This window comes from Miscanthus floridulus, chromosome 19 (genome assembly GCF_019320115.1).
Source record: "Miscanthus floridulus cultivar M001 chromosome 19, ASM1932011v1, whole genome shotgun sequence".
In the NCBI taxonomy this organism is placed as follows: Eukaryota; Viridiplantae; Streptophyta; class Magnoliopsida; order Poales; family Poaceae; genus Miscanthus; species Miscanthus floridulus.
Window position 1 is genome coordinate 11319886 of NC_089598.1, and position 12533 is coordinate 11332418.

Below are 12533 nucleotides of genomic sequence, written 5' to 3' on the forward strand. Positions count from 1 at the left end.
CAGGCGAGGAGCAAGGTTGGCGGTGGTGGTGGGATGGCTGGGACGTGACGACAAGTGTGGCTGGGGATGGAGGTCCGGCAGGACGGTGTCGCCAACAGCGTCGCCCATCGCTCCTCCTCCTACGGTAGCATTCTTCCTTCTAACCGTCCAATTTACCTCCATCAACGGTTTTGCAAACAGTTGTAGATGCCACAGTGCCACACCAGTCATCCTACGGTGGCGTCATGTCACCCACGAGAGAGGTACATCAGATTTTCATGATAGTTTGGAGAGGTTGATTATATTTAAATACTTTCTAGAAAAAACATGTATTTAAAATACTAAAATCATATTTAACATTAGAAAAGTCATAGAAAAATTGTTTTAACTCAGAACAAATATGAAACCGGTTTTATATTTTTTTATATGATCATGCTCTAAGAAGTTGCGACGCTTGAGGGATATAGGCCAGCAGTTCAGAAAAGAGCTTCTCTAAGAAGCTGCACAAATGAATGAAAAGGTTGGTCAAAATACATTGGTGTAACTCAGCTTGTACGTTTTTTTAATAAATGATGGGCATGGGAAGAAACATGGCTAGAAAAAAATATTAAAAAAACGTAGCATTTGGCCATAAAAGCTAAAAAAACATAGCGTTTGGGTTCAAGTTCTAGCTTATATTGTCCATAAGCAACTTATAAGTTATACTGTTGTACACCATCCGTTTCAAATTATAAGATGTTCTGAATTTTTTCTAAATATATTGTTTTTATTACTCTTTTCGTTATAAATTATAAGTCGGTTTGGCATTTCTAAATAATTACAAAAATTATGTATCTAGATATAATATATGTCTAGATACACAGCAGAAGCTATATACCTAAAAAGCCAAAACGACTTTCAGTTGGAATAAGGGGAGTATATCTAGATAAATATCTTTAAATGCGTAACAAAAACTATATACCTAGAAATGTCAAAACTTCTTGTAATTTAGAATGGAACACCCATATAAACCCAACTTTGTATAAGCTGTTGACAGCGCCCACAAGGACGCCATGTAGGCATTGTGCGGTTGATGCTGCCGCCAGGCAGCCTCTTTCGCACAAGTAATAGTGTTATCCTATTGTGCAAGGTGAGGGTTAGATCTAGGTTAATATAAAATATATTAATTAAAAAGGGTTAAATATATAGAAAGAAATCTAGTGTCGCTTAGAATTCCAAAAGTTTGCCTCACAAAGATGATCTGAGAGCAGATCTGGTAAAAGAAATGGCAGTGTCAACGCTTAAGAAATAAAATCACAGTTAGCAAATATGACTCATATGCAGTATATAGATAAAGTTAAGCCTTCTAGGGATCAGGGAATACAGGTATACTTCAAACTGCGAAAGCACTCCTTTTGGCCTTGGTATATTTTTACAGCAAAACCTTTACTAACGCTGCATTGGGTAGGTAACATCTGCTATGCTAGGATTATTACAAATAAATGAATTGCTAGTGCTGTCCAGATTTTCAACTGCCCCCTCAAAACAAAGAAAAAAATGAACTCTCGAGGAGAAAGTTGGTGCAATGCCTCTTCTGATTAGTCAGTGCGGTGCCTGCTCTTGTATGCCTGCCAAAATTAGGTAAATCAAGCGAAGATGTGCTTGATTACCAGCACTCAGAGCAATGGGCACCTCTATGTATGCACGAGATATGAAACTTCTGAGCCCCAGCTGCACTTTGTTCTGTAATCACAATTTTATTCCCAATCTCCTTATCTCTGCTTGAAGAGTGGGGCTGGATGTCACTGTCCGATATGCCAATTTCCTTATATCTTCTCGAGAACAGTCCCTTGAAATCCGAACAAGTTCCCATAGGGCACCTTCATTGATAATGTCTTTTGAATTTACTTCTGCGAAAAAGAACAAATTCAAACTTACGCATGTAGTATTGTGTGCACGCGCGCAATAAAAGGAGGGATCATGGGAAGGATTACCATGTTGTGCCAAATGACACAGTGCAAGCTCAATGTGCCGCCTAATTGGGGCAGCTTCATTATTAGCATTTTTTACAATCCAAGGAAGCGATCCATCATCGATTAATAGTGATTTTCCCACCTTATTTCCTAAAAAAAGGAGCAAAAGGCCACTTATAACAACACAAATGCATTGGACTGCTTTAAGGATCCATCAATTATTCTTCTCAATAGCACACAAGTATATTTCTCAAAATTATATCAAACATGAAAAGGCATGCCATTCTTAAAATTTCACATCAAGCATTCTAATACTGAGATTAGCACAACAGGAAATTCAGAGTATCGCCTCAAAGCATTGAGTTTTCAAATTTTATTTTACTTGAGCTTTTTTTCAGGCCAGTTTAGTTGTGCATTGATAAGTTCATGTTATAAAACACTTCTCATGAGTTATTAATACTGGAAAATCTGTCACAAATGCTAAGATTTGTATTCTGCAGTATGCTCCCTGTTCAAACCAAACTGCATGCAATCACCCTAATAAGGAAAACAACCACAGTACCACACAGTATAAGCACAAATACATTACCTTGAGTAGCTGCTCTAGATTCACATTTTGCAAAATTTGCAATGCCACGTGCAACTTGAGCAAGGACATCAGGGTGCCCACACCTAACCATCCCTAGCAATGCTTTAATTCCACCTTCTCCCCGCAACCGTGTTTGCAGTTTGTCTGCTTATAAAGAAAAGGTTAGTTTTTGGATAAAACAACAACAAAGCCTTTCAGTCCCAAGTTTAGTTTTTGGATACAAGCTCGTGGATAGAAGATGATCATCTAATTCATCTTATGTTTATATATATATATATATATATATATATATATATATATATATATATATATATATATATATATATACACATATATATACTCTAGGGTTAGCTAAAATAATGCTGGGGCAATGACCTGCAAGATTGACACAAGTTCTGTCAATCTAACTGAACTTTAAGAATCAAGACTCGTATATGTATTTTCTGTTAACATGAAAAGAAGGAATCTAAATGTTTATATAGGTAGCAGCCACAACCTATAATTGGCTCATCCAAAGTATTAGATTTCTGATGTATACCATTCAGTGCATTACTATCTTGCAGTAGACCAAACTCTTGCATAACAAGCAAAAATTCAGAGTTACCATTGCCACAAAGGTTAGCTACTGCTCCAGCCACCATTCTAAGAGTTTGTGGATTCTCTGCATCAGATGCTGTCATAGACAACAAGGTTACACCTCCTTGATCCATGATAAGATCTTGATTTGTTTCTGCACGTATAAATTATTATAAAAAGATAATGAGACCAATTTCTACCACTGAGAGAAGCTCACTATCAAAGGATCTCTGTCATGAATTACAAAACAGTACTGGCCCACTGACCATTCATTGCAAGATTAGCAATTGCTCCTGCTGCTACCCTACGAATTGTCTCATCCTCAGAGCTCCTAAGTAGCATAAGGAGGGAAGTGAGGCCACCTGCTTCTACAATCTTTTCCTGATTTGCCTCTGAAGTACACAAGGTTGAGGGTAGTTAATTGATGATATGAAATACAATTAAAGACACAATGCTGTCAGCCCATCAAGTAAAATCAAGTACCCCAGATATAGCTAAGAATCTTTATGGGGCATTTGTACATAACTATTACAGCAGTATGCTTCAACGTAAAACTTTAAAAATTCAGGAGTGAGGAGTCCATTGCATGCATATAGAGAAATGCTGTTTTACTACAAAATATGTTGGGAATAATAAGGCTTCATTGGTATGCGTCCAATCCAAAATAGTTATATACTTATATGCACGCATAGGATATAAAACAGACTTTACACATAGAATGAAGCCGCTGGGTGCTGCTTAAAAGTTATGCCTGTGGCCGGAAAACATGCTCAGATAGAAACTCCATGGACAAACAAAACAATTATGAACAAGTAGCACTCACCTTCAGCTGCCAGATTTGCAACAACTTTCACTGCGTGAACGCGGACATCAGGTTCTTCAGATTCAAGCAATGACAATATCTTTTTTAACCCAACTGAAATAGAGTGAGGAAATTTTAAGCGCCATATGTTTTGACAAAAATAGTTGGGATGGTATCATGGTAAGGCTGCAAAAAAGGGACAGGGTGCTTCACAAAATTCTATTTTAAGTCTATCATCTGACATTTTCGCGATGTCATCTTAAACCCAGTGATCTTACCATTCCTCATATTTCATATTTTTATCAATAGCGTGTCTACACAAGTATATTTGCATCCAAATACGTTACAAAAAAAAGGTAGCACAGTGGGACAGGTAGTATTTTAACTTGTGAGAAAATTGATTCATCATATTTCATATTATAGACAGTGCATCTGCACAAGTATCTTTGCATTCAAATACGCTACAAGTAGCACAGATGGACAGGTAGTAGTTTAGTTTGTGGGAAAATTGAAATTGCTAGCACAATAAATCCTTTTGCACACCATTTATTGTATTTAAGGAGTTCGGCAATCACTAAAATTAACTCTTAAGCCTAACAATTAGTTTACTTTTACTTTTGGAGATTGCTTACAGAGTTACAGGAAATAGGCAGATCAAGTAGAAACTGTGAGAAAATACATAAGGAACAAATACCTTGTTCAAAGAGTTTGGCAATTGGTTGCTTTGGTCCATTGCTCTGCTCTCTGGGTTGCGAACCTCGAGTCTGAGACACCAATGAATCTAAACCAGGAAATATTTTTCCTGGCCCATCTCCTTTATCAAGACTCCTCCTTGTCTGATGTGACCAAATTGGAATGAAGAGAAAACAGACCGATTATGTTAGGGTAGCATCACAGTTCAAGTCAGAAATAGAAATAAGTTACAAAGAGATATAGCAGCTCCCCCCAGGAAAAAAATCCTTGACAATGATAGTAACAACTACCTCACCAGCTTCCATACTCATCTGCAATAACTGACTTCTCAAAACATCTATTTCTTCTTCAAGTTTCTCTTTCTGACTAGCTTCAGCATCTAGCATTTTCCGGAGTTTTACTACCTCAGCTGTAGCTGTAGCCTACAAGATGAGCGAGGGAAGCCACTTTGCTATCAGGACACTGAGGCAATAATTTGACACAAAAAGAAAAGGTTTTAAGCTAATAGCTAACACCTCCAGCTTTTTCCAGTGTGATACTTGATTCTTGAGGTCACTGGCCTCATCTTCAGCTGATTGACGTAGCATTTTCTCATTCTGCAGTAAGTTATGCACTTCTCCGGTATTATTGGATGTAGACTCAGCCTCTTTATTCTACAATGTGGAAGGAGAAAGAAATCACATTTAGAATTTCCCAAATAGCATGAGATTCACAAATTTGTAAAGCTCAATTAGGTGTGTACTTGTTTCTTGGGTGATTGTTGATGTACTTTCCACTTCTCCTCCATTATTCTTATCGAGTCTAAGTATTCTTGGTGATACTTCATTTTCTCGTTCTGCATGAAAAGGAAAACTGAAAACTGATAAATATAGCATAAATCAAGCATGATAGAGAGATAGTAATTAATTTAGGAAGCTCTAAAGTCTAAACTGAAGAGATACACTTCCTATCCTATTAGGATTAGGATATATATAAGTGTATGCAAGCAATGTGTGAGATTAACAGAGAAACATCTGATCTGAACCTTTACATATTAACATAGTTCACTTCAAAACAACAAATGGCAAGCAAAGGAACCAATATTGCAGCTGAATAGCCAACAAAAAGATATAAAAACATACTGACACTTTTCCTATTCTTTTTCTTTTGACTTGTTTTTTTTTTGAGGAAACAGTAGGTTTCCCATATACGCATAGACCCATATTGATCATAAACATACAGATTTGCCGATCTAAATAAATTCAGTTTGGATCACAGCTTATATTAGCTTGTGGACAGCAAATTACAAAGAAAAGTGGCGTCAATATCCAAGAATGAAGTGGCAAGGCTAATTAGTCTACACAAAATATCAAGGTATAGTAGAATATGACGACGGTAAACAAACCTCTAATGTGATTTTGCATTCCCTTTCAGCCTCAGCAATGCGGCATTGAGCATCAGCTCTTATTCTCTCAACTTCATCATCAAAATATTTCCTTTGCCTTTCATTTTCTGCAATCAATTTATCCAATTCAATATCAAGTCTCCTACATAAGCTCTTGTAATCGAACTCTTCCTTCAATTTCACCATGTTCTCAACTTTCATTGCCTAGACATGACACAAATAAAATATTAATCACCCAATTAATGAAAAAACTTGCAGCTATTCACCTATTCTGCAAAACTAGAAATTGTCACTACTTCACAACTTGAAGATGAAAGACTATAAAACCATCAAAATGTACGCGGAGGATGTACCCTTTGGCCAAACATTATTGTACTTGTAGTTTCCCCCCGATGTCTTGGTGATGGACCAATTGTCACAACCAATGATGTTCTTGCAGTACCTATGAGATTGAACACCAGGTTGACCACCTTGATTAGAGCAAATAAAAGTGACGGGCAACATTTTGTGGAAATGTCAATGCTATAATGTCATTTTTATTGTACAAAATTCCACAACACCTCATGCCATTGTCAAATTTCAGGAGAATATCAATCAAAAGTTTTGTACATGTTCTTTCCAAATGTTATTACAAGATTCTTTATGATACGCAGCTCTCCTGCGTGTTCGAGAAAAACAAGATTCTTTTTAGTACAGAATAGTAGGATGAGTACTTTTCTGAAAAGAAAGAATGAAGTACTTTCACTGTTTCGCAGTAGTCCTTTTCTGCATCACACCCATTCACTGCTTACTAGTGTATGATAATCTACAAACCATGATGTACTGCATTAATATATGGTGGAAAAGGTCAAATCATTAACACATACCTCCTTTCTAGTTTCTACCCTTCTTTTGGGAAAACTGGAAATTAATTTTTGGGGTACTGTGACAAGAATTCATGCCTACATTTCAGTATGCTGATACTAAAGTGAACCTGCATTATTGTGTGGCTATTCATATGCAACAATAACACTTGTTCCAATGAGGTAAACAAGTGGCATCACCATTCAACTGGGTGATAGCATGGAACACATTGAAGCTAAATTTAGGGTGCACAAATTTTCTTTTTTTTTAACTTACTTTGCAGGTTTAATTGCTCTTCTAGAATAAGCATGAAGAAAAATGGAACAGTGCCCTTTAGAATTGATCATAAGTATAGCACATTTATTCTTTCTGGAGCCACACGTGCAATAATCATCTTATTATTATTGTAAAAGAAGTATATAGAGCATAACACATCTTACCTCCAAATGAATCTTTAAGCAATCTTGTAAGCTTAGAATCACGAACAGGTACATGAGGACTGCTTTCAGCAAGTGCATTGATGCATTTTCCCAGAGCACTTAAGGACAAGTTGATAGACTTTGCCTCTTCCAACGTATGACCCTCACTTCCTGCAAATATTAAGTCACAATATTATACGGTTGCAAATTACAAGAGACCATTACGTGGACATACACCTGAAAGGTCAGAACAAGTGTATACCATTGAGAAAACAAGACTCACCTGACTTGTCTATCCGCTCTGATCCAGCCAAGTCGACAACTACAAGCTTGCTTTTCCTAACAATAGGCGGTCTCAAAGACCCCATCATGGACGATGAATGCCCATTTTCACCAGAAATGCTGACATCCATTTCAGTTCTACCTTTTACAGACCTCCTGACATTCACCTTCACAAAGGATTTCATTTCACGATATCAATCACCAGAAATACTATAGTTGTAAAGGCGTACAGATAGGTAAACAAACTCAAGAAACATAAGCATACCATGAGGATCGCATGACTTCGTGATGATTCTGTGTTTAACTTTGTATTTGCAGCAACACGATGAGCCTCACCCACCCTTAGAAGGTCCACAAAGCTTTTTTGATCCCTAACTTCAACTACTGTGGCTCCAGGCAATGAAACATCCCCAGTCCTTGGGTCTTCTACAATGGCTATATTATCATTTACAGGATCAAGGAGATCTTGTATCATCTCCATGTACAACTGTAACAACCATCCAGTATACATTGTTACAACATCCCAAAGGGACTAGACTAATAGATACAACCACAACCACAAAAGGCCCATCATCACAAACCTGAAGATATGATACTGAGACAGAATCAGTCCCAGGTGTTATGTCTGCTAGAATATCCTCCATAGCACGAACCATGATTCCCCTAGCAGCAGTGTCTTCTTCACCAAGTCTTCCCAGTGTAAAAGTTTTCCCAGTACCAGTCTGGCCATATGCCATAACTGTACCATTATATCCCTCCATAACACTCTGCAAAACACAGAGAATTCTATATTGGTATAGACATTGATAAGGAAGTAACACATAAAAGTAATCAACTATTAGTAATGGCCAGAAGAAAAATATTAAAGGGGCTGAATGGTTGCTTTGTCCTTTCTTGTCAACTACTCCATCCATGTATTAGGATTAAAAACTTCATAAAATGTTGACCAACAGCCAGTGAAATTATATGCATGCTTAGTGTATAAAAGTTATATGAATAGATTTGTTTAATATGGCATTAATTTTGCAGCAACCGATGATATATTGTAAGAGAAACTGATGGTCAAAGTGTACCTCTAAAGACTTTAAAATCCTAATACTCCTACTAAAAATGAACAGATCAAGTATAAGCTATAAAAGATGCTGTACTTTCAAAATAACAACAACAACAACATAGCATTTAAGTGCCAAGCAAGTTGGGGTAGGCTAGAGTTGAAACCCACTAAGAGCCTCAAGTCACGGTTCAGGCACTTCAATAGCTGCTTGCCCGCTTTCCAAGCACTCCTATTCAAACATAGATCTCTAGGTATATCCCAAGCTTTCAAATCTCTTTTTATTGCCTCCCCCCATGTCAATGTCGGTCTTCCTCTATCTCTCCTCATATTATTAGCTTGGCTTAGGACTCCACAATACATTGGTGCCTCTGGAGGTCTCCTTTGGACATGGCCAAACCACCTCACCCGATGTTGGACAAGCTTTTCTTCAATTGGTGCTACCTCTAGGCGATCACGTATATCATCGTTCCGAACTCGGTCCATTCTTGTGTGACCACAAATCCATCATAACATACGCATTTCTGCAACACTCAGTTGTTGAACATGTCGAATGTTTGTAGGCCAACATCCTGCTCCATACAACATAGCCGGTCTAATCGTTGTTCTATAAAACTTGCCTTTTAGCTTTTGTGGTACCCTCTTGTCACAGAGAATGCCAGAAGCTTGTCGCCACTTGATCCACCATGCTTTGATTCTATGGCTAACGTCCGCATCAATATCTCCATCCCTCTGTAGCATCGATCCCAGATACCGAAAGGTATCCTTCTTAGGCACTACTTGACCTTCCAAACTCACATCTCCCTCCTCCTGTGCAGCTCCGCCAAAGTCGCATCTCATGTATTCGGTTTTAGTTCTGCTCAATCTAAAACCTTTAGACTCAAGGGTCTGCTGCCATAACTCTAGTTTCCTATTTACTCCCGCCTGGCTTTCGTCCACTAACACTATATTATCAGCGAACAACATATACCAAGGGATATCCCCTTGTACGTTCCTGGTAATCTCATCCATTACCAAGGCAAAGAGATACAGGCTTAAGGCTGACCCTTGATGAAGTCCAATTTTAATCGGGAAGTAATTTGTGTTACCATCGTTTGTTCGAACACTAGTAACAACATTGTTGTACATGTCCTTGATGAGGGTCACGTACTTTGATGGGACTTTATGTTTGTCCAGAGCCCACCACATAACATTTCTTGGTATCTTGTCATAAGCCTTCTCCAAGTCAATGAAAACCATGTGGAGGTCCTTCTTCTGCTCTCTAAACCGCTCCATAATTTGTACTTTCAAAACAAATTCTAGGCAATTACAAAATTGCTTCCATGTCTGGAAACCTTATCATGAAGCAATTTGCAATACCATGCATGCTCACAAAAACGAAAAAAGGGGCATTAAAAAGATCAGGAGCATTCAATACACAACGTCACATCATATGTAATATTTCAGTAAATGAATCATATAACTTATTATGACTACCTTCAAATGAGAAAAAAAAACAGAAAGGTCAAAATAATGAACTCCAAAAGTTGCGATAAAAGCTTGAGATTCATATACCTCCACAACTGGTTTCGCGACAACTTCATACACTCGCTTTTGTGAAGAAAACTCTGTGAGAACTTCATCGAATTCGTATGTTTCTGACTCCCAATTATTTTTACGAAGCTTTAACCTTTTGAGCTTCATAACAAATTTCCATCAGGTTAGACAACAAAAAAAAAATTGTCACAGCATGCTAAAGAGAAACCAAGCTACACCTCTGGCTGAAGTTCAACACAATCACCGAAATCTGAATCTGCCGCCAACTCTTCTGCATTCCTAGGTCTAAGCCTTACAGCAACCCTTACTCTACTAGAAACTGCAAGGACCAGGGAGGGATAGATTCTTCAGTTGACCAAAAATATAGATACTCGATCAAATCAAAATAGCCAGAAAGCAAAACAAGAACAGAGAGTTATTTATAATTTCAGCATTACACATAATGCCAACCAACAATTCAATCCTAATATTTGGGACCATCAATTAGGAAGTAGTTGCGCACAGCATGGAGTTTGCAATATGAAATTTAACCGTCTATGCACTAGCAGAGTAGCTATCAACATTGCAAGATGCAATTTAAATATTTAATAGCTTACGCACTAGCAGAGTTGCCATGGACCAACAATGGGAGACAATTTGTACATTTGGCCCGCAGTAAAAAAAAATCTAAGAAATGAGACAATTTAAGCAACCCAATAGAATTCCTAGTAATTCTTCTATTGGGTAGATTAAAGAAGACTCAGATAGGAATGATCATATCACAGCATATAGTAAAGCAAAGTAGGCATAAAACGAGTGTAAACTACTACTCATTAGTCAATATCATTACTGCTTAGTAGTTCTTCTGAAACATCTACTACCATAAAGCAACTTTCCATAGGGTACTTTTCTAGGCATGGTAGTACAGTTAAGTACTTAAATAGCCATGTACAATCTCACAGGCATGACAAACTGACAGAACACAAGAGAACGACCAAACATAGTAGAACAGGAACTTCAAAACACTGCATAGAAGTATCCAAAGCAAACTCAGAAGAAATTTTAAACGATATCCAAAAAAACGAGTCATTTTCCACATGCACTTGACCTTAGCTGATAAGAAATTCACTGGGACTGGAAATCCACATCCGTTATAATTAAGAGAGTGTTACTGCTACTGGTTTCATATGAATTTAGGACAGTCTCTTACATGGAAGAGGACTGAGCTATCTTAATATAAATTGTAGCTCACTAATTCTACACATAGTAACAATTGGGTGTCATCCTCTCCAAGGTAAACTAACCACGAGATGAGTACTGAGCCAGCAAGAAGACACATTTACCAACTGCGGCTCTTCATTATTCTCAACAGCTGTATCAGTTTTGCAGCTTACAGTGAGATGGTTGGTTGTGGAGGGGTGCAGGGAGCTCGTGGTCATCACGACATGTATGCAACAACAAAGATATCATGCCGTGACCAAAACAATATCCCTCCCGAGTCAACCAAACCGCCATTCCATTCTGGAGGTAGCTGAACAACGACATTTACCTAGTGAAACGCACAACGTCAGTTCCGAAATGGGTGCGATTGCTCTGCAGATACGTTACACACTTGCACCAACACAAGCAAATCGCTCAACTAGCAAGCCCAGAATCTGGATGAACTCGACAGGCCGATCGCGCTATAGCAAAACATTAGAAATCAAATTGGTACTAGCGATCCGCAGCTAAATTTACGTACGTGAATGAAAAGAGTAAAAATCCCCACAAAATCGCGTGAGTGCAAGCAGCGACTCGGAAACAGCGAAGCAGGCCAAGTTACCCAAATGCAGATCAGAGCAGCTCCGAATCCATCCACAAACCCACCGAAACCCCCGCAGAGCCAAAATCCAAATCCGGATCCCACTCCGCACGACCAGAGCGGCGGAGCCAGAGCAAGAGCGAGCCACACGAACCCACCTCCATCCGACGCCGCGCGGCTGGGGAGCGGGCCCGAGCTGGTGCGCCGGTACGCGCCGCCCGCCGCCGCCGCTGCCGAGGAGAGGCGTTGCTTCCCCGCGGCCGTCTTGGGCGTGGCGCTGAAGCCCTGCCGGTCCGGCTTCGCGCTCATCCTGGGGCCCACCCCGTTCCTCACCCCGCTGCTCGCCATTTAGCACCCCCCCCCCCCCCCCCCCCCCCCCCCCACTCCCACGTCCCACCACCACCACACGGGGCTCGTGAGGTGAGACAGAGGGAGAGGGAGAGAGAGAGAGAGAGAGGGAGGGAGGGAGACGGCGAGATCACGATTCACGGGCGGGGCGTGAGCGCGGAGAGGGGGGGAGCACGGACGCCGAGGATTAAATGCGGGGAGGACGATAGCGAGAGAGCGGATGCGAAGGGTCGCTTGGCCGGCGAGCGAGTTGGTGTGGGGAAGAGCCGAAGAGGCTAGGACGGGGAGGACGAAGGCGG

General features: G+C 39.6%; 1 protein-coding gene across 1 annotated transcript; it reads right to left on the minus strand.

Annotated features, from left to right (window-relative positions):
• Nucleotides 1-1251: 1251 nt before the first annotated feature.
• Nucleotides 1252-12238, minus strand: LOC136527493 (kinesin-like protein KIN-UB). The gene is made up of 19 exons (XM_066520250.1): nt 12045-12238; nt 10325-10425; nt 10125-10247; nt 8101-8286; nt 7785-8006; nt 7521-7686; nt 7259-7408; nt 6329-6417; nt 5976-6179; nt 5334-5426; nt 5107-5244; nt 4882-5013; nt 4593-4734; nt 3920-4012; nt 3363-3488; nt 3125-3250; nt 2521-2664; nt 1953-2081; nt 1252-1868 (listed from the first exon to the last, which is right to left on the minus strand). Exons 1-19 carry the CDS (start codon nt 12232-12234, stop codon nt 1708-1710), a joined length of 2715 nt encoding a protein of 904 aa, XP_066376347.1. The 5' UTR covers nt 12235-12238; the 3' UTR covers nt 1252-1707.
• Nucleotides 12239-12533: the final 295 nt, after the last annotated feature.

Coding starts and splice junctions, on each gene's coding strand:
- LOC136527493 (XM_066520250.1), bottom strand. CDS start 12,234: ATGGCGAGCAGCGGGGTGAGGAACGGGGTGGGCCCCAGGATGAGCGCG. Junction 4,735..4,881: donor TGAGTATGGAAGCTGGTGAG/GTAGTTGTTACT, acceptor TGGTCACATCAG/ACAAGGAGGAGTCTTGATAA. Junction 3,489..3,919: donor TGCAAATCTGGCAGCTGAAG/GTGAGTGCTACT, acceptor TGTGTACTTCAG/AGGCAAATCAGGAAAAGATT.